The 22,483-nt window shown below is 36.4% G+C and overlaps 1 protein-coding gene across 4 annotated transcripts in view; it reads right to left on the bottom strand.

The window, feature by feature from the left end:
- Window positions 1-22,262, bottom strand: part of PLEKHA1 (pleckstrin homology domain containing A1) — a 49,556-nt gene extending 27,294 nt beyond the window's left edge. For all 4 annotated transcript variants that reach the window (XM_081328198.1, XM_081328200.1, XM_081328199.1 and 1 more), the window contains exons 1-4: window positions 22,087-22,262; window positions 6,638-6,798; window positions 5,619-5,675; window positions 1,251-1,296 (exon numbers count right to left, since the gene is read on the bottom strand). In XM_081328198.1, coding sequence (XP_081184324.1) covers window positions 1,251-1,296; window positions 5,619-5,675; window positions 6,638-6,778 — 244 coding nt within the window. In that variant the 5' untranslated portion in view covers window positions 6,779-6,798; window positions 22,087-22,262. The remainder of the gene's footprint in view (window positions 1-1,250; window positions 1,297-5,618; window positions 5,676-6,637; window positions 6,799-22,086) is intronic.
- Between the last annotated feature and the right edge of the window lie 221 nt (window positions 22,263-22,483).

Genomic DNA, 22,483 nt, shown 5'->3' with positions numbered 1-22,483 from the left:
TTGGCAAACTGTAATCTTGCTTTTTTATGTCTCTGTGTCAGCAGTGGGGTCCTCCTGGGTCTCCTGCCATTTCATTTAAATGTCGACAGATAGTTCGCGCTGACACTGATGCTCCCTGAGCCTGCAGGACAGCTTGCATTCCTTTGGAACTTGTTTGGGGCTACTTATCCACCATCCGGACTATCCTGCGTTGCAACCTTTCATCAATTTTTCTCTTCCGTCCACGACCAGGGAGATTAGCTACAGTGCCATGGGTTGCAAACTTCTTGACTGTGGACAAAGGCAAATCTAGATCTCTGGAGATGGACTTGTAACCTTGAGATTGTTGATATTTGTCCACAATTTTGGTTCTCAAGTCCTCAGACAGTTCTCTTCTCCTCTTTCTGTTGTCCATGCTTAGTGTGGCACACACAGACACACAATACAAAGACTAAGTGAACTTCTCTACTTTTTAACTGCTTTCAGGTGTGATTTTTATATTGCCCACACCTGTTACTTGCCCCAGGTGAGTTTAAAGGAGCATCACATGCTTGAAACAATCTTGTTTATCCACAATTTTGAAAGGGTACCAATAATTTTGTCCAGCCCATTTTTGGAGTTTTGTTTGACATTATGTCCAATTTGCTTTTTCCCTCCCTCTTTTTGTTGTGTTCCAATACACACAAAGGGAATAAACCTGTGTATAGCAAAACATGTGTTCCTGCAATACTTTTCTGTGAGAAATACTTGATTTTCTGGAAAAATTTCTGGGGTGCCAACAATTTCGGCCATGACTGTATACTGCAAATTCATGAACAGAAATATAGACTAGATCTTTTGTTTTCTTTAGATTTTTTTAGTCCCCTAATGTCTGATAACTTAATATACAATTTATTAAAATGGTTACCAAGCTGTACTTTAGGATGTTTTTTTTCAAAATCCAAGAAGATAAACCCAAAAAAGCAAGCCAAAAATATGCTATAATAAGCAGAATTCAAAACCAAACTTGTAAAACAAAAATATTAAGTTGTTAATTCTTATATATACCATTGGCAGCTGCCATTTTTATTAGGGGATCAGCAGAATCATTCTTTTAATATTTGTTCTATAAAATACTGGATTTCATTTTAAAAAAAACATTGTTTTCTTTATATTGGAAAGAAAGCAGGGAATATTAATAAACTAGCATTCAAAAATATCTATGTTTTAACATGAAAAAGCTTTCCAAAAATGATTTATGGTGCATAATTTAAAGCCTTTTTAAAACTTACCAAAACAGAATTCTGCCTTTGGCCTCAATTTAGTTGCATCACTTACCTAACAAATCGAAAACACTGGCATTATGTGGTGTAGCATGTACAAATACTACATATTTCAATATAAATTTATTGATGTAGATAAATCAAGCATACTGCTATTCATTTGGATCTATGAAATGGAACAGTGAACTGATGCAAGAATAGCAAATTTTTATCTCTGTTTTACATGTTCCCTAGCATTCTTCCACTAATACATTCTTCCTGAAAAGTTAATCATGTGTGAGTTGGGTGGCCATATAAATTTGTTGAGTAAACCTCTACAAAATCTTACTTTACAGGCAGTAAGCCACCCTGTAAGTATATAAATTTCCTATCAAAAATATATCATATTCAACTTCCTTCTATGTACCTAATGTAATCTCTGAGCTCCTGTGAAGTGTAATTCACCGCATTCCTTGCACTTGATCATAGTACCTGGGACTATTAAGAGTTATTGTTTAGCTATTTCCAAGATTCTATATCCCTATTAATTATTCACAGCCCAGAAAAAAAATGGATTGTGAATAAAGTACCCTATAATGAAAGCACATCCCAATCTTTCTTTAAACTAGCACAGATTAATACTTTGTTTTTGAACTTTCTGCAAGTTCATTCATTAAATCCAAAACTGTAACTGTCCTCTTGTATCATCTCATTTTTCCAATTGTAATTTGCATTTGTGATCTTACATTTCTTGATCACTTGCATCATGGGTCACACACACCCCTTTTTTTAAATGGAAGGAGCATAAATAACATGGTACTCTAGTTTATTTAAAAGATTTATACAGCCACTCATATTAAAACATAACTGCTTATCTTCTGAATCTTTTTTGCAACTTATTCCTTTTTTTCTTCTGGAATAAAAATGCAATGCATGGTTGTACCAATTCTTCCCCACCTTATCTATTTTAAATATTTCATACTTAGCCATTCACTGCTACTTATCATATCCATTTAATAAGAATCTAGTTTTCTGGAAATACACATTCTAGTTAATGGACACATTTTATCATAAATTTGTTCAGTGATATTGAGGAATGAAACAGAAACTATTGATATAACAATAAGCAAAGGATGTTTTATTATCTGACATTATTATATAAGTTATATTTATCATGGGCAAATTAAAAAAAAGCTTGAAATGCGAATTGCCATAAAACTTAAAACCAGAAAATTATATAATAATCCAGAATACATCTTACCTTACACAACAAATACTGTATCAGCGGCCAATAAAACCAACCACGTTTATTTTTAATATCTTATTTCATGTTAGAAAAAATGTAAGTTCAAAAATAATTATATGATTATTATTGTATCAGAAGCCCTTAGAGTTATTGTCTCTTATTATTCTGAATTTTCACTGAATCTATTTCACTCAAAATGAATTTGGAAAAAATGAAATGACTTTCAATTCTTTCAAACTATGGAAGTTTTGAAATGTCAATCAGTAATACTGCTACAGAACCTTGAAAAATCTAAAGCAAAGAGAAGTCAACTTGCATAAAAAGAAACTTGCAGGCATATTTTGAGAATAATGAGTTTCTTTACCAAATACTTATTCCAAAATATATGCAAGTGGTTTTGTACCTTTAGTTGAAAATGTTTAGGTACTCTGCTCAATTTTTATTATAATTTAAATTTCCAGGAACATCTATTTATTATAACTCTGGGAAGTTTACAAAAATTAAAGGTAGAAACAATATATCAAAACCAATGATAACAATATACTGTGGGGGGAAATGTGGCTAGTTATACAGCATAAATACTGTCCACAGAAGACACATACAATAGTTCATCCAAGTCTAAGGTGTGGGGATAGAGAGAGGTCTTTAAGGGTTGGGGTCAAGAGGATCAATGAATCTCTAAATAAAAAAAAATGGTCTCTACACAGTACACAATTAAACCTGGCATTTTGAAAATCTGAATGCATATCTATTATACAATTGTTTACACATTCAAAATAAGGAAAATGTAAATATAGTAGGTGTAAACCCTTCCAATTGAATTGATACTAGTTTTCCCCCCTCTTAATTCTCTAAGAGTACTGTAAACTTGTTAATAAGGCTCTGAAACATGATTGCCATATTAGGCCTATAATACAATTCTACAACTACTCTGACCCTTCTATTTTATTAGGTTGTGACCTGTGTTCTGTCTCCTTGCTCCTCTAAACAGCTATTTAACCATCTGAATTTGAAGACAACTGACTCTTGCAAAACGTGGAAAGGCCACATTTTAAAATGCTTCCAGCTTACAATCTGAATGGTGAGAAATGTGGCTAAGGAATAAGGTCAAGGCAAGATCTGAGAAAAGAATAAAAATCTTTCACTGAACTTCCCCCAAACAAGTCAGATATATAAAACAGGAGCTACAGATAATTGCAAACTGCTGAAAAGTGCAGCTAATTCTGGATTAGAACTCCAGAACAGACAAACTGTATCAGAAAATCTTTGTAAGACTAACTTTAGCATAAAAGTCCTTGTCTAAAATATGGAGAAGTGTGAAATGTTTCTGGTAAAAGAAGAAAGAAGACTGAAGAAAAAAAAACACCTTGTCAATTGTAAAGTGGTCTATTATGCTTCGGAACTACACAGAAGCCAGTGATACAGGAAATATTGTGTAAGTATAAGGAAGGATGGATTAATATGTAAACCATTATATCCTAGAACAGTGTCCCTGTGTCAGTGAAGAAACTTCAACAGTAAAATAACTTCCAGGAAAGCAATGATCTGAAACACACCACCAAATTCACAATGAAGTACTTCAGGAAAGTAACAAAAATGTTGAGATGGCTTTCACAGTCCCAGTGTTTTATTTTGAATCTGTAAACACCTACACATTAATAGCAAGTCCATTTTCAGACTCACAAAAAGACAATGTTTTCGTATTATGTAGTGACTGTGTAAGCTTTTATTCACTAAGGAATTCCCCGAAATACAATTTCACTTAGGAATTTACTGAAATACAATACAGGTTGTGCCAAAACATTTACATACAATTTCAATATGTTGACCTAAGCACACTTTTTAAAATACTAATTGCAATAAAAAATGCATCCAGTAATATTACAAACTTTAAATATTAGATATTAGCACTTTATACATCTCCTGATTTATTTAGCCAACCATCATTATCTGTATACAACTGGTTTCACTAGTTTGTTTAAAGAAATCAACTTTTAAGCATAGATTACTTACTTAGTTAAATATAATTACAACTGCAGTTTTGAACACAAAGCCCAGATGATATAAAATATAGATGTGAAGGGTTTTTTATGCAAAAACATACAGTATTGATAAGGGGCAATATTTGTAGATTTTGATTCATTTGTTGAAATGAATCAAAAGCACAGAGTATCACAACGCACTGGATCAATGCTTTGTTCAATTTTGTTGTTAGCTGCGAAGTCGTGTCTGACCCATCGCGACCCTCTGGACAACATTCCTTCAGGCCTTCCTGTCCTCTACCATCTTCTGGAGTCCATTTAGGCTCACGCCTACTGCTCCAGTGACTCCATCCAGCCAACTCATTCTCTGTCGTCCCCTTCTTCTCTTGCCCTCAATGTTTCCCAGCATTAGGCTCTTCTCCAGTGAGTCCTTCCTTCTCATTAGATGGCCAAAGTATTTGAGTTTCAACTTCAGGATCTGGCCTTCTAAAGAGCAGTCAGGGTTGATCTCCTCTAAGACTGACCGGTTTGATCGCCTTGCAGTCCAAGGGACTCGCAGGAGTCTTCTCCACCACCATAGTTCAAAGGCCTCAATTCTTTGGCACTCAGCCTTTTTTATGGTCCAACTTTCACTGCCATACATTGCAACTGGGAAGACCATAGCCTTGACTATACACACTTTTGTTGACAGGGTGATGTCTCTGCTTTTTAGTGTGCTGTCTAGATTTGTCATGGCTTTCCTCCCGAGAAGCAAGCAACTTTTAATTTCTTGGCTACAGTCCCCATCTGCAGTGATCTTGGAGCCCAGGAAAATAAAATCTGTCACTACCTCCATTTCTTCCCCATCTATTTGCCAGGAATTGAGAGGGCCGGATGCCATGATCTTGGTTTTCTTAACGTTAAGTTTCAACCCAAGTTTTGCACTCTCCTTCTTCACCCGCAATAAGAGGCTCTTTAGTTCTTCTTCACTTTCTGCCATTAGAGTGGTATCATCTGCGCTTTGTACAATACCTCATCTTTAAAACACCCCAAGAAGTATTCTTTTAACTTAATTATAAAACAGAGGCAAATGTTTAACAACTTTGAATTTTTTAAAGTACTCATCAGTGAATAGCTATTGTTATGCATTATGAATTTAGAAATTAAGTAATCTGAGAAGCATACACATACCTTTGAAATGTAGGTAAGCTTAATAGATCCAACTGGAGGAGACCCCGAGGGAAGGTTCTGCAGTTAAGAATACAAGAATATTCTTGACTTAAAACCATAACTGGGACTGGATTTCTGGCATAACTCATTACGGTCATAAATCAAAGCACACACATGACCAGATGCAATTTTATATTTTTTGCAGCGTCATTAGGTGAATCCACAGTCATTAAGTGAATGCCACATTTGTAAGTGCAAACACATTCTTCCTGGTTTCAAATGAATGAATGATTTTTATGGTAAAAATAATTCAGAATCAACCCTTCCTAAAGACAAGCCAATTGCCAACTGCCCAAATGTGGTCATGTAACTGTGGGAGGGGAGAGGGTTGTTGGCATGACCCTTTACAATGGCCAAAAGTGCTTTTGGGGTCTTTCATAATTTTGAACTATCATTAAGTGACCAGTCATAAGTCGAAGAACAACAATAAGGTTCTAACAAGCTTTGTTTTGCTAGTTAAAGGCAACTGCACTATTGCATACTATCACAAGTAGCAAAATTCTGCAATTATTTTGCAGGTAGATTCCAGGTGGAATCTACTCTTAATGTTACATTTCTCTGAATAACACCCAACTCTCAATTTTAGCCCGTTATCAAATAATATGTACCATTATCCCATTGATACATTTGCTAAAATATTCATTTATTTCCATTGCATAAAATTAGATTCAGCAATGGGTGATGTTTCAGGTTGTAGCTTTTTTTTATCCCTTGCTGTATAGGTTGATGGGAATTTCAGCTACTTTCCCACAATATAAAGATATACAAGTTTTAAATGATTATCAGCTGAATTATGAAAATAAATTTTCACTATGCTGGATAATTCTAAACTAATATTTAGCATAATCAAAAATATGAAATGATTAACATTAGTATTTTCAGAACCTTTAAGAAACTTGCACCAATTTTTAAAATTACATTAATAAATATAACGTTTATCAAATTTATATAAACAAAATGAAAAGACAGTTGAAGTTTACCTGTGGATTATCCATATACCATACCAAATTATCTTCTTTTGTATCCAATATGAAATATCTCCGCAGAAATTTACCACTGTTTTCATTTTCTTCAATATCTAAAAAACCACAAATACGATTTTGACGATCCACATAAGGCATTTCTGAACCTGAACATTACACTGCAAAACAGAAAGATTGCTTTATTGTAGGTATATGAATTGAAAGTGCTACATTTTTAGTTTCATTTAATAAATTCAGCATTCAGTAGTTTAACTGCAGGAAATGTATTACTTGCACAAAATAAGATTTAACAAACAATTGCATTTAGCAGTTTTTTTAGATGTATGTCATTAACCTGTTAAAAAACTCATTAATAATATACTAAATGTTGTAGGTCAAAATGTTGCTTTTCTACTAGCATTAAAATCATAGTATTATACTAATTTGCCTCAAATATTAAAACCATTCTGGAATAAATAAAATTGCTTAATTGTTACAACAAAGTCATACAGCAATTAGATACACTATTGTTTCCCTATCTTGTTCATTAAAAATATCTACTTTTAAAACGTGAGGAAAAATGAAATAGAGTACAGGTTGGAAAAAGGAGATGCTACCAATTTATAATTAAGCCCCAATATTTGCATTCTGTGTTGTTCTGCTTTGAGTGCAATGCTAGCAGCTATGAAATAAACACAATATTGTCTCAAAATCAACAAGAGCTGAAACCATAGCCTACTGTTCCAGAACATTTATAAGTCTGAAAATCTATAGATCTCTCTATACCCAAATAGAGAATTTACAGCAGGGTTGATATGTAAACAATTCACATGCTACTTATATGAACTGAAATCCTTTTAACTATATACAAAACGTAAGTCACTGGCTCCACTGATAAATTGGGTAAGATGCTGGTGAAATGCCAGAAACTTTTTCTCCAGATAATTATGTAACATATTGAATATCACTGAGACAAAACACATGCAGTAGCAAATACTTTGTCAAGATATCCAATACTATTTTTATTACGAACTGTAGAAGAACATACTTACAAAGAAGTAATACATGCTTCAGACATACTCCTGATATGTGTTGTGTCCATATATGTGTGCGTACGTGTGTGTGTGTGCGTGTGTGTGTGTGTGTGTGTATATGGATGGATGGATGGATAGATAGATAGATAGATAGATAGATAGATAGATAGATAGATAGATAGATCTGCATCTATATATTGATGTAGATATATCACATCCCATTGTTATTTTGCTTTTGACCCAGAGCTATCAACAATATTTAACTTTACAGAAAAATAGTTCACTATGACATATATACACCACAGCCACCAGGCTGAACTCATTCACAAGGATGAATTTTCTATGCTGACAGTATTATTATTCTTGCCAAGAATTTATAAAAAAAATACCAGAAGTTTCTGAAAATGTCTTAAGCATTGTTAAGAGCGGAGAATGTGTAAAACAATTTGTTTGGTGGCTAGTTCTGAGTCAAAGATAGAACATTTCTTGTAGCCTCTGAATTTTGCCAGAAAAGTAAATATTGTTGATGGAAAAAAAAAGATTACATGAATTCCAGTTAGAATGGAAAAGATCTTATGCTTTTGAACTTAAATGACATGTTTTTAGTTGCCAGATTAATTTTTCCAGGTATCTCAAGAGTGTAGTAAAGGTTAGTCTTATAAGATCTTCTGTCATTCAATGTTTATAACACATAATGATCAAATGGAGATATCCTAATAACTCATATCAAAGTCCCATATTTCTAAGGAAACAAGCAAAGAACAACTTTACTCAGATTATAACATGTTCCTACTATCCACAAGCCAGTAGAGAAGCAAAAAAGAATAACTGAAACTGCAAAGTGAATTTTAGCCCAGCAGTTCCTAACGTTTTTGGGTCTGTGGACTAATAGCGTGGCAGCCGTGGCTGTGAGGGGCGGCGGCGAGGGGAGGGAATGGTTGCACACACACAACCTAATTCTGCGCATGCACAAATAAAGCTTTGTGAGCTCACCCGCCACTTGCACAGCTTGATTCTCAACAGGCTGGTCCTTGGTATGGGGGTTGTGGACCCATTTTAGCCCACGAAGATCCATTCTTATCTTTATTAAATTATAAAATAACTTATATCCATACAATAAGCTTAGTCATCACAACATGACCAACAAATACAAACCAAAATCCCAGGTTTCAATATAAACTTAAATATTCAATGGCATGATTTTAAAATTTTAAAATGCAATAGCAGGAAACAAAGAATGAAACTTTGCATAATTCCCTCATTCAAGTGCCATGGAGTCAAAAAATTACTTTCTGGTAATGGTCCTGCAGGTAGAAATGGATCCATCGTACAACTGTTCCTTCAATAGCCAATACACTGACTTATTCCAACAATATCCCATGATCAGCATTATCAAATGCTGCTGAGAGATCTAAAAGAATCATTCTGTCATTCATTGCTTATAACACAATGTAGAACTTTCATGTCCTTCTCCCACTATAGGCAGGACAATTAAATGTAGTTTCCTAGCTCTATTCATCCCTCAAGACAGTTTAAAATTACTGTGTTTTATTCAGGTATGCTAACTAAATGACGGGTCGAATCTCGAGTGCCGCGTAACAGAGTGAGCGCCTGTTACTTGTCCCAGCTTCTGCCAACCTAGCAGTTCGAAAGCACGTAAAAATGCAAGTAGAAAAATAGGGACCACTACGGTGGGAAGGTAACAGCGTTCCGTGCACCTTTGGCGTCTAGTCATGCCGGTCACATGACCACGAAGACATCCTCAGACAAGCGCTGGCTCTTCGGCTTTGAAACGGAGATGAGCACGAGCCCCTAGAGTCGGAAACGACTAGCACGCATGTGCAGGGGAACCTTTACCTTTTTAACTAAATGACATTCACCTTCTCCAAGGGATATTTACAACTAGATGACAGTTGTTCAAAACTTTCCTTTTTCAAAGCAGTGGAGATCCCTCTCTCAATTAAAATTGCGCCTACAATTTTCTGGGCAGTCCCATGGATGTGCCAGTAGTCATAAAATCCTGAGATGGCTTTGAATTAACAGCAACAGTACTGACAATGAAATCAAGACAATTGTCCTGGGACAATTCAAGCCTAGCCCAGAGACAACAACATCTTCAACTGAGAACTTGCAAAAGCTTCAGTATTCATATACTTGCTTTCATTTGTGTTTAGTTTTAGAGCATTAAATTAATTACAAAGGATGTGTTAGGCAACTTTTCATTCTTGCCATTCTGCACACTTTGTACGTTCAATAGAAGCCTCTGTCCCATCTTAAACAGAAGCCCTTTTGAGAAGTGGATTTCTCAACTGTTGTTTCCCACATATAAATTATTATTAATTAATATCCTACCTTTATTTTGTCCAGCCTAAGGCAGTATATATAACATTACAACTCTTCAATTTTCCTTAGGTATAGTTGGCCCACATGTGCAAAGGGAAGAAATGAGGGAAGGATGATGTATAATTATTGAAGATAGGTTTTTATCCATTCCTCCAATTCCAATATTCATTAGTTATTAGTTTCTTTGTTGATTTTTAAATGCCAATTTAGTCTACCATTTTTCTTATTGTTTTTTGTTTGTAAATGTTGCAAAAGAACCTGACAGCAGGTTCTTGTCAGAAAAAGATAAGTCTGTAATAAATAAACTAAATAAAAAATAAACATAAAAAGGCAGGGGAAGGGAGAGAGGGAGAGAGAGAGAACAGGCTTAATTACTAATCTAAAACTCAAGAAAGGAATATGATAGAAGTTAGAAAATGATAAAACATATTGTTTATTTAAGGATATCAGGAAGCTTGAGGGTTTGCCAGATGTAAAGCATTTTGTAATGCAGATTTTCCAAAATTAATTTTTAGCAATATTATGCTATTTCTTTTATGCCATTTTATTCTAAAATTTTATAAGTTATTTTTATTTATTTTTGCAAGTGAGAGCAATATATTTATGATTACACATTTTACAATGCATTTTAAAATCTAGCTTACTTATTAGTACCCAGCTTTTATTACTTTTACAAATAACTGAAGGCGGCAAACAAATCCAACATACCTTCTTCCTTCTATTTTCCCCACAATAACCCTGTGAGATGACTTGGTCTGAAAAAGAGTAAGTGGCCCAAAGTCATCTAGCTGGTTTTCATGGCTAAGGCAGGACCTGAACTCATGGTCTTCTGATTTCTATTCTAGTACCTTAATCACCAGACCAAACTGGCTCTTACATATATTTATGGAAAAAATTGCATTTGTGCATACACATATTGACAATTTATAATATTTGAATTGTAAAACTGAATCAAACGCTAGACTTTAATAATCAAAAATCTATTTCGGCTTAGAGACATAACTTTTGGATATTATACCCAACATAGTCATATTGAATACAATTCAAAATATTTACTGAGAAAGACAATTTAACAACTATTGAAAAGCTAGCATATCACTTGTTCAAAATGAGAGCATTTGTTATCTTTTTACTGTCTGTCAGTAGACCTAGACATCTATGGTATAGATCAAGAAGATCTATAAGCTAAAGTATTTTTAAATGATTAAGATGCCAAAAGACTATTATTTCCTGCTATACAGGTAGTTGGCTGGAGAACTATATTGTGCTAGAAATTCTATGTTGAAACAAGTTATAACATTTAACCACTATGCCTTGAAGTTGTAGACAGAAACTGTATATTTAAGACCCAACTGATATTAAAAGGAATAGCATTCACAAAACTTAAGAGCTAACGAATACTTTGCATGCTCCAGATTTTCTAAGATAATACAAGCACAGACATATTTTCAACCATTAGATTCTATTGCTTTCATTTGATACTCTTCTTTGCAAACTATGTCACATTTTTGTGTAGAGATTCCAGAACTGCTTCACCTACTGCAAACAACTAAACATTCTTTCCTCAAAAAAAATTTTTTAATCTGAATTAACATGAAAAAATAAAAAAAATCTCTGCATAAAAAGTCCACATAGCTGACTGCATTTATTTGTGCATACAGTATGTGTGTGTATGCCTACAAATCAGTTTTTGACTCCTGGCAACTGCCTTGGCTATTCCAGCAGATTTTTTGGAAATGGTTTGCCATTGTCTCCTTCCTTGGGCTAAGAGAAAGTGACTAGCCCAAGATCACCTAGCTGACATTGTGCCTAAGGCTGGACTAGAACTTATGGGTATCCTGGTTTCTAGCCTGATGTCTTAACCAATACACCAATATGCAAATTGGCATTATTGCTTCTTGTTGTTGTTGTTGTTGTTAGCTGCGAAGTCGTGTCCGACCCATCGCGACCCTATGGACAATGTTCCTCCAGGCCTTCCTGTCCTCTACCATCTTCTGGAGTCCATTTAAGCTCACGCCTACAGCTTCAGTGACTCCATCCAGCCACCTCATTCTCTGTCGTCCCCTTCTTCTATTGCCCTCGATCTTTCCCAGCATTAGGCTCTTCTCCAGTGAGTCCTTCCTTCTCATTAGGTGGCCAAAGTATTTGAGTTTTAGCTTCAGGATCTGGCCTTCTAAAGAGCAGTCAGGGTTTATCTCCTCTAGGACTGCCCGGTTTGATCGCCTTGCAGTCCAAGGGACTCGCAGGAGTCTTCTCCAGCACCATAGTTCAAAGGCCTCAATTCTTTGGCGCTCAGCCTTTCTTATGGTCCAACTTTCACTGCCATACATTGCAACTGGAAAGACCATAGCCTTGACTATACGCACTTTTGTTGACAGGGTGATGTCTCTGCTTTTTAGTGTGCTGTCTAGATTTGCCATGGCTTTCCTCCCCAGGAGCAAGCGTCTTTTAATTTCTTGGCTACAGTCCCCATCTGCAGTGATCTTGGAGCCCAGGAAAATAAAATCTGTCACTACCTCCATTTCTTCCCCATCTATTTGCCAGGAATTGAGAGGGCCAGATGCCATGATCTTGGTTTTCTTAATGTTAAGTTTCAACCCAAGTTTTGCACTCTCCTTCTTCACCCGCAACAAGAGGCTCTTTAGTTCTTCTTCACTTTCTGCCATTAGAGTGGTATCATCTGCGTATCTTAGGTTGTTGATATTTCTTCCGGCAATCTTAATTCCAACTTTTGATTCATCTAGCCCTGCCTTTCTCATGATGTGCTCTGCATATAAGTTAAATAGGCAGGGTGACAGTATACAGCCTTGCCGGACTCCTTTCCCAATTTTGAACCAATCAGTGGTTCCGTGTCCAGTTCTCACTGTTGCTTCTTGACCCGCATATAGGTTTCTCAAGAGACAAATAAGATGGTCTGGTACTCCCATCTCTTTAAGAACTTGCCACAGTTTGTTATGATCCACACAATCAAAGGCTTTAGCATAGTCAATGAAGCAGAAGTAGATGTTTTTCTGGAACTCCCTAGCTTTCTCCATGATCCAGCGTATGTTGGCAATTTGATCTCTAGTTCCTCTGCCTCTTCGAAATCCTGCCTGTACTTCTGGTAGTTCTCGATCCACATACTGCTGAAGTCTAGCTTGTAGGATTTTAAGCATGACTTTACTAGCATGAGAAATGAGTGCAATGGTGCGATAGTTTGAACATTCTTTGGCACTGCCTTTCTTTGGAATTGGAATGTAAACTGATCTTTTCCAATCCTGTGGCCACTGTTGAGTTTTCCAAATTTGCTGGCAAATTGAGTGTAGCACTTTTACTGCACTGTCTTTTAAGATTTTGAATAGCTCAGCTGGAATACTGTCACCTCCACTAGCTTTGTTGTTGCTCAGCTTTTCTAAGGCCCACTTCACTTCACATTCTAGGATGTCTGGCTCGAGGTCAGTGACCAACTCATTGTGATTATCTGGGACATTAAGCTCATTCTTGTATAGTTCTTCTGTGTAATTTTGCCACCTCTTCTTAATCTCTTCTGCCTCTGTTAGGTCCCTGCCATTTTGGTCCTTTATCATGCCCATTTTTGCATTAAACGTTCCCTTCATCTCTCCAATTTTCTTGAAAAGATCTCTGGTCCTCCCTATTCTATTGTTTTCTTCTATTTCTTTGCACTGTTCATTTAAGAAGGCATTCTTATCTCTTCTAGCTATTCTCTGGAATTCTGCATTCAATTGGGCATATCTATGTTTTTCTCCCTTGCCTTTTGCTTCCCTCCTTTCCTCAGCTATTTGCAAAGCTTCCTCAGACAGCCATTTTGCTTTCTTGCATTTCTTTTTCTTTGGGATGGTTTTGGTTGCTACCTGTTGTACAATGTCGCGAACCTCTGTCCATAGTTCTTCAGGCACTCTGTCTATCAGATCTAATTCCTTAAATCTATTTGTCACCTCTACTGTATATTCAACAGGGATATGATTTAATTCATACCTGAGTGGCCTAGTGCTTTTCCCTACTTTCTTCAGTTTAAGCTTAAACTTTGCAAGGAGAAGTTCATGATCTGAGCCACAGTCAGCTCCTGGTCTTGTTTTTACTGACTGTATAGAGCTTCTCCATCTTTGGCTGCAGAGCATATAGTCAATCTGATTTCTGTGTTGACCGTCTGGTGATGTCCATGTGTAGAGCCGTCTCTTGGGTTGTTGGAAAAGAGTGTTTGCTATGACCATCGTATTCTCTTGACAAAATTCTATCAGCCTGTGCCCTGCTTCATTTTGTACTCCAAGGCCAAACTTGCCTGTTATTCCAGTTATCTTTTGGCTTCCTACTTTAGCATTCCAATCCCCCATGATGATAAGGACATCATTTTTTGGTGTTAGTTCTATAAGGTGCTGTAGGGCTTCATAGAACTGGTCAATTTCATCCTCTTCAGCACTGGTGGTTGGGGCATAGACTTGGACTACTGTGATATTGAATGGTTTGCCTTGGATTCGAACTGAGATCATTCTGTCATTTTGAGGATTGTATCCCAGTATTGCTTTTCCTACTCTTTTATTGACTATGAAGGCTACTCCATTTCTTCTGAGGGATTCTTGCCCGCAGTAGTATACCTGATGGTCATCTGAATTAAATTCACCCATTCCTGTCCATTTTAGTTCGCTGATACCTAAGATGTCGATGTTCAGTCTTGTCATCTCTTGTTTGACCACGTCCAGCTTTCCTTGATTCATGGATCTTACATTCCAGGTTCCTATGGAGAAAAAATCTTTACAGCATCGGACTTTCCTTTCACCACCAGACACATCCACAGCTGAGCGTCCTTTCGGTTTTGGCCCAGTCGCTTCATTCTTTCTGGCGCTACTAGTACTAGCCCTCTGCTCTTCCCCAGTAGCATATTGGACGCCTTCCGACCTGAGGGGCTCATCTTCCAGCGTCATATCGTTTTGCCTTTTGGTACTGTCCATAGGGTTTTCATGGCAAAGATACTGGAGTGGGTTGCCATTTCCTTCTCCAGTGGATCACGTTTTGTCAGAACTCTCGGCTATGACCTGTCCGTCTTGGGTGGCCCTGCACGGCATAGCTCATAGCTTCATTGAATTACGCAAGCCCCTTCGCCACGACAAGGCAGTAATCCATGAAGGGGTATTGCTTCTTACCAATAATAAAAACAACTCCGGCCAATGATCTGTAAATCCTTTAATCCTAAAAAATGTTTTCACTTGGGCTAAGTAGCGATCCATTGGTAACTAAATTATTAAGAAACACATATTTCTAAAAGGGCTGGTCAGATTTCTTTTTAAAAAAGAAACTAAATCTGCATCTCTGATATCAATATATTTATTGCTATCTGATACTTGCTGCTTGGTAATTTGCTGAAATTCTAATAGCTCAAATATAATAGCAAAGGACTCAACATATCAACACTGCATATTAGAGAGTAGAGTAGAGTAGAGTAGAGTAGAGTAGAGTAGAGTAGAGTAGAATAGAATAGAATAGAATAGAATAGAATAGAATAGAATAGAATAGAATAGAATAGAATAGAATAGAATAGAATAGAATAGAATAGAATAGAATAGAATAGAATAGAATAGAATAGGAATAGGAATAGGAATAGAATAGGAATAGAATAGAATAGGTTTTATTGGTCAAGTGTGATTAGACACACAAGGAATTTGTCTCTGGTACATAAGCTCTGGGTGTACATGCAAAACAACGAAGTAATCATAATCATAATCATAATATCAATTGAGAAGGTAGTGGAACAAATGAGAGAGATAAAAATAATAGAGCCATGCTATATGGGTAATATACTTAGACATGACAGAACTATGGAATTTAAAAGTTCAGCAGAGTGATGGCACAAGGAAAGAAACTGTCTCTGTATCTAGTTGTTTTGGCACGCAATGCTCTGTAACAGCGTCCCAAAGGGAAAAGTTGAAATAGTTTATGTCTGGGATGTGAGGGTCTGTAGAAAGCTCTCTTTCTGACCCGTGCAGGCTGGTTGCAGTCGTTTTTTCTATCCATTGAAATCCATAGATGTCTTGTTTGGTTGCTCTACCAGACAGTTATAAAAGAACAAATCACAGACTCAGTAATTGTTCTGTAGAACTTTATCTGCAACTCCTTGGGCAGTCTGAACTTTCTGAGTTGATGCAGGAAACATTTTTTGTTGTGCCTTTTCAATGATGATTCTAACGTTAGGTGTCGATTTCAAATCCTGGGAGATTATAGAACCCCAAAACTTGAAGGACTCCACTGTTGATACTGTGTTGTCTAATACAATAAGAGGTGGTGGAATAAGAGGGATCCTCCTAAAATCCACTCCCATCTCTACAGTTTTAAGCATGTTTGGCTCCAGATTGTTCAGGCTGCACCACAGGGCCATTTGCTCAACCTCCTGTCTATATGCAGACTCATCACCATCTCAAGAGAGACCAACGACCATTGTATCATCTGCAAACTTCAGTACTTTAACAAAGGGATCCTTACTTTAACTGAAAGATGTATGTTTAGACAACTCACAGGACTTAGATTTTGTTAGTTTTATGTTATGCTTTGTGTTCAGTACAGAAATACAGATTTTTATTTTGACTGTTATCTGACAATTTTCCCCTAATAATGATCATACACAGTGCTTTGCCAAGTTTGCACCTTCAATACCTACAACAACATAATTTGGGGACATATAATGTTTGTGTTTTTCATATGTAAAGGTTTCCCAGTTTATTCAGCACTTTTTTAAAGACGTAGCTATATCAGACCAAAGACAAGGAAAGACACATGGTGATTCTTCCAAGCTTGAGTTTATTGTTTCACACCTATAGACAAAATCCTGTCAGACAGAGGACTCTACTATGTGTACCTACAATATATTCTGTGATCTATTAGGCAGAGGATGTCTTCACCCTTGTTAATATCTGGACTGTGTTGCCTTTCACTCCTCTGGATTGCATCCCCTCTCTTCACAATTTACAAAGTCATCTTCTATAGGGAAGAAATATTACAGGGTACATGTTAGTAATGAACTGGTATACATGTTGGAAATATGTTGTGGGGAAAGTTTCTGCAAATTAAAAGTGGTTTGTGTGCGTGCATGTGTGTATCACTAGATATTATTGTACAGACTTATTTATAATTTGAATCAAATTATACATTGTCCAAATTAATGAAGTGGGACATTTCAGAATACAAAAGACAATGTAATGCTAATGTAAAGATTCATTCAAGACTTTGCTCAGCTTCCAGTGTTTAGTCTGCAGACTTGGTATTTCTCATACAGTAGTCTCCCATCCAAATACTAACTAGAGCCAACCTCACTTAGTTCTTGAACCCAGATCAATATTCAATCAATTAGTTCACTGCCAAAAAAAAAGTTATTGTGAATTTGGATGTAGGGTAAATTTTTAAATAACTAATATTATGATGTCATAATATTATGAGCAGAGTCAACTTTTTAAATTTATATCCATGTTTAATTACCGATAGGCAGACCTTAGCACACCAGTAGTATTAGACAGGTATCATATAAGTAGTTTTCATTTTTTAGACTCAAGGGAAATGCTCTGGTTAAAATGATAATGGCACAATGTTTAACATGTTTTATGGAAGCCTTCAGCTATTTTTTCATTTGTATCTACCCTTTAATCTTAATCAAATTTATATATCAGTTTACTCTAATGCGATGCTTTCTGAATAGTCCCTTCTAGATGTGTTACCACAATTGCCAAAATTCAATCCCAACACATCTGGAGATTAACATATTGAAGGTTGAGATACTGTCTTAATATCCACATTATAGTAGCCTGATTCTTTCTTCATTAGTCTCCTTCTGTGTCTGAGAAGTTAGTCAAAATTTAAAGATGTGCTTATGTTTTAATATTAGAACAAGCAAAAAAAAATCTCTGGACACTATGCTGGGAACTTTTTCTGTTAAAAACTCCAATTTGTATTAACTAGTTTGAATCACATAACCTTACTAAGAAAATTGTTCCGATTTCCTAGACTATTGTCAATGCTTGACTACTTCTATCCCAGATAAAGTAATTTATATTATTTTTCTATTCAGCAAAGATTTTCAGTTTATGAACAGCTTTCAACCAAATAAGCCACCAATAAGACATAACAGAAAATTTAAAACATATAAACAAAGCAGAACAAATAAAAAAATATATATACATTCCAGAAATTCTCACATAACTTCACCCAATTCATAAAGTTTTAGATATTAACTAGATATGCTATAGGCCTTGTCTATTTCCTAAAGCTATATAAGATATTAAACATCCAAAATATAAATAACCAGTTTACATGAAAAAAATCATGTGTTTCTTATACTCCACTCTGTAAAATTGGAGACCCATATGCTACTGATGTCACTGTACTTTTCTTAAGGAAATGCACCTATTTTTAAAGATACACCATTAATTTCCTTTCTTTTTATTAAAGAAATGGACAAAAATACTGTACCTGGTGATTCAAATTTCAAAATCCAGGTTATCTTAGGATCATCTTTAACTATCCATAGCAGCTCCATAAGAAAATTTTGTATATCTCTCATCTCTCTCTGTGTGTATATATATATATACATATACGTACATACATACATAATAGCATCAGTTTAACACATAACTACCCCATTTTCCCTGGAGACAGTAATCTATTTTGCAGGTTATTTTATTTTTTTAGATTTATGCAATAGAAAACAGATGTTCATTCACTAACATTTCTAGTTCGAGTTCCTTTTTGGTGTAACACGAAAACTGAAAAGCACATACCGGTAAGTTATAACTATTATCCCAAGTAACTATCATTCAACAATTGTGCAGCAGCATTTTTAGGATCACACACACACACACACACACAATATGTTTGTGGTTTTAAATTTCTGAATGTGATTTAAAAGGAAATTCTTTTACAGACTTCTGCTTTGTCTTTATACTAACATTAGAATACATAGTTGCAGTTATTACAACATGGTATAAGCCCCTATGCCATGAATGCCAAGTTATTCAGTCAGATGATGTTAAACTATTCACAAAAAACAATTCAAAAAGCAGAGGTTTTTGTGCTAAAATAGCAATATATTAGTACCAAGACTAATCTCCAGATTTTATATTACCATTACTTAATATATTTCCTGCTAACCAGGAAAATGTAACGAAGTACATATAATCAAAGTTATCTAAATTTAAAAATTCCTGAGTATTTATTCAGTTCTCAGCATAAGACATTCTGAAATGTATATTTTTAAAAAGTAATTAATCTATTTTTGTCACTAGCATAAAATATTATGATGACCATTTACAACCCTTTCAATATGAACAATCCAACTTATATGCTGTAGAGAAATAACTAAAATTTAGAATTGCTGACACAACTATAAAATCAGATTAAATTTTAAGATTATGAACCTATATTATTGAACAGTACAAAATTATGTGATACATTGTTTCTTTCTCTCAGCCCAACCCACCTCACAGGGTTATTGTTGGGGAAAAATAGGAGGAAGAGGAAATGTATAAGTAACCTTGAGTTACTTATGAAAAAAATAAAGGCAGGATGTAAATGAAATGTATAATAAAATAAAATAAAAAATCCTCATATCACTAAATTCTACAAGTAACATTTGAATTAGTATTTGTATTTAATTACAGTATGGTGCAGAATATAATAGTGTGGTATAAAAGTGACTAAATACTGTAAAAAGTATTAGTAATAAGAACTTTAAGACTACTGCAATTCATATACTGAGGCATAACTTGGACTAGCATAAGCAGTCACATGAGTTATTTTTAAAAAATATTTTAAACTCCACAAAAAATTAATTGCAATCTAAAAAAATCCATCCTCTGCAGGAGAAGGGTTCCTTCACTGGGTATAAACACTTATTACTTGGTCAATGGCATGTTTATTATAAACATAGTTATTTTGAAAATATAGAAATAGCTAAAATAGTAGGAAGCAATTTGGTTTTAGGAAATACTTCATCAAGAATTCAGAAACCTAATAATCTTTTCTTACACAAGCATTTATGGGGAGTAGTCAAGCTTCTTCCCTGAAAGGCACATAGAACTTAAATTTACTCATAGCAAAGACAGAGTCACTAGCTTGTCACTGAATTAATGACATCTACCGTAGGCTCAATTGTACTTCTCCATTAGTGCTAAAGGTTAAAATACTACATTTGGAAATGGTTGCTTTAAAAAAAAACCATGTAAAGAAAAAGTTGCATTCAATTTAGCAATTCTACTTAAAATGTATTAAAAATCAGTTTTGATGTTATTAAACATAACGTAGCACATGCATGAAACTAAGCCAATCATACTTTACACTCTACAATTTCTGTTTTAAAACTGTTGTTTATTATACATGCTTCAAAATAGGGTATTATCACAGCACCTTGAGTCCATTTCTTTTTTTAAATAGCCACTGATTTTAAAAGCCATCTGTGAATAGCCACACAGTGTCATTTCTATATAAGATAGGCAGCAAATAAATTTAATAAAATATGGATACAACTTTTAAAAAACTTTCACAATCATGATCTGAACAATCAGAAAGATTTTTCCCATATATTTCTCTTGAAAGTTTAGAAAAAAATATTTACTTTCAATCAGCCATTTGAATGTATGTGAATTTATTTATTTGTTAATCAAATTCATATAGCCATTCATCTCCACCCAAAGTGGACTCTGGCAGTGTACATTTGCATGTCACATGGAATTACTCCACACAATACATCAATATTGAAATTTGCAGTTGTTCAGAAAAAATACACTAAAACACTGAAATTTTTTTTTAAAAAAAAGTTTTATAAGTGTCAAAGTATCCTAGACTACACTCTATAAAGTATCAATAGCAGGCACAGCAACATTACTAACTGGGTCAAAAAATACCAGACACAAAAGCAATAATGTAACAAAAAAAAATCCACTAACAGTAGGCTTTTTCGGCCATTAAAATGTACTCAAATCCAATGTGTCCTTTATTAGCTGCTCTTAGATTTCAGTTGGTTAATAACACGCATAGAAGTGCACCACTTATGAAAACTTAAAGAGTTGCAAGCATTCATGCCCCCACCCATCCTTTATTAGGAGCAAAGCACGCAACCACAACTGAAATCACTCTTATGATTCAAGTCGGATAAGATCGGAGTCCCTACCATGTCACACGCTAAAAAATAAAATAAAAAAAGAACACCTCCCACTGAAGTTAACAAGAATGACTCCTCAACACAATCAGCTCTTTGACCACTATGCAAACTGCACAATCTTCAGTATTTACCAGTTTAATTACACCACGCAACTGCCACATTTCCCTCCCAGGTAAAAAGCCAAAGAGTCCTAGTCAAAAAGTAGGCGTTCATGCCAGGGAAAACCAGAGGCATGCTACACGACCAAGCCAAGCCTAATCATGCTTACTAAACAGGTAAACTCTTTAACACCCCCCTCCTTTCCCCCCCCACTCATTCTTTACCTCCTCGTCGTCTCCCAGCTTGCCTTTCCCAACAGCCACCCATCTAAGGGCACAGAGGCTATACCTTCCACCGTACCCTGCACCTGAACTCCCAATGCACCTTCCTTCCCCAACTTTGGGGTTGCTCCTCCTTCCTCCTCCTCCTCCCTTTTGGATGCTCGACGGATTTAAAACTACCTCCAAAGCCCAGCTCCTTCTTTCCTTCAGAGGCCAGCCAAAGGCTTCCCCCCCCACCCCAAAAACAATGAAGACAACAAAAGCCCTCTCCTGCTATTTCTGCTCAGCACCGGGCGTCCAGCGGCATGCTGCCTCTGAACATGGAAGCTCCATCCCAGTTGCTGCTAGGGGGGTCGATGGAGCCCGACCCCTCCTCCCCCGCCTTCTCAACTTCTCTCTAAAACCGACGTTTCTCCATGCATAATGGGGCAAACCGTCCATGGAACTGAACTCCAAAGAAAGGGGCGAGGATGGCTCCGGGGGTGCGGGGGGGGGCAAGAGCGGCTCGCCCTGTGGTGGAGCCTCCGGACCCCGAGAGTTAAGCGGCTTCCCAACAGGCTCCGCATCGCCTCTTCCTCCCTTCCAGCCCTGCTTCGGCTCTTCCCCCGCTTCCTTTGCTCTTCCACCAAGGCGTACCTTCGCCCGTTTCCCCCTGGCGCAGCCCTCCGCCTCCACCGAAGCGGCGCAAATCCTCTGCGGGGCGCAATAAATGGGCGGGAAGAGCTGCTTCGGCCCAGCTGGTCCTTGCTCGCGCGAAGCCTCCGGCGCAAGCAGCCCCGCGACGGCTTCGCTCGTCCTCAGCGCCGTCCCGCCCTCTTTTCCTCGCAGCGCTTCGGCTTCGCTCTTTCCTCCCCTTCCCTCCTCAGAAAAAAAAGAAAGAAACTTTATGACATCGCTAAGCTACAGGAACGGCCTCCCGGGAGCTATGCGCCTGCGTAGAGCTCAGGGATGCGGCGAACAAGATGGGGGTTAAGGCGCCAGGACTACAGATCCCATAAAGGTGCTACGCCAGAAAAGAAATAGGAAAAACTGG

Source organism: Vipera berus (genome assembly GCF_964194415.1).
Source record: "Vipera berus genome assembly, chromosome: 5".
NCBI classification, from domain to species: Eukaryota; Metazoa; Chordata; class Lepidosauria; order Squamata; family Viperidae; genus Vipera; species Vipera berus.
This window is presented reverse-complemented; position numbering and strand designations above follow the sequence as displayed.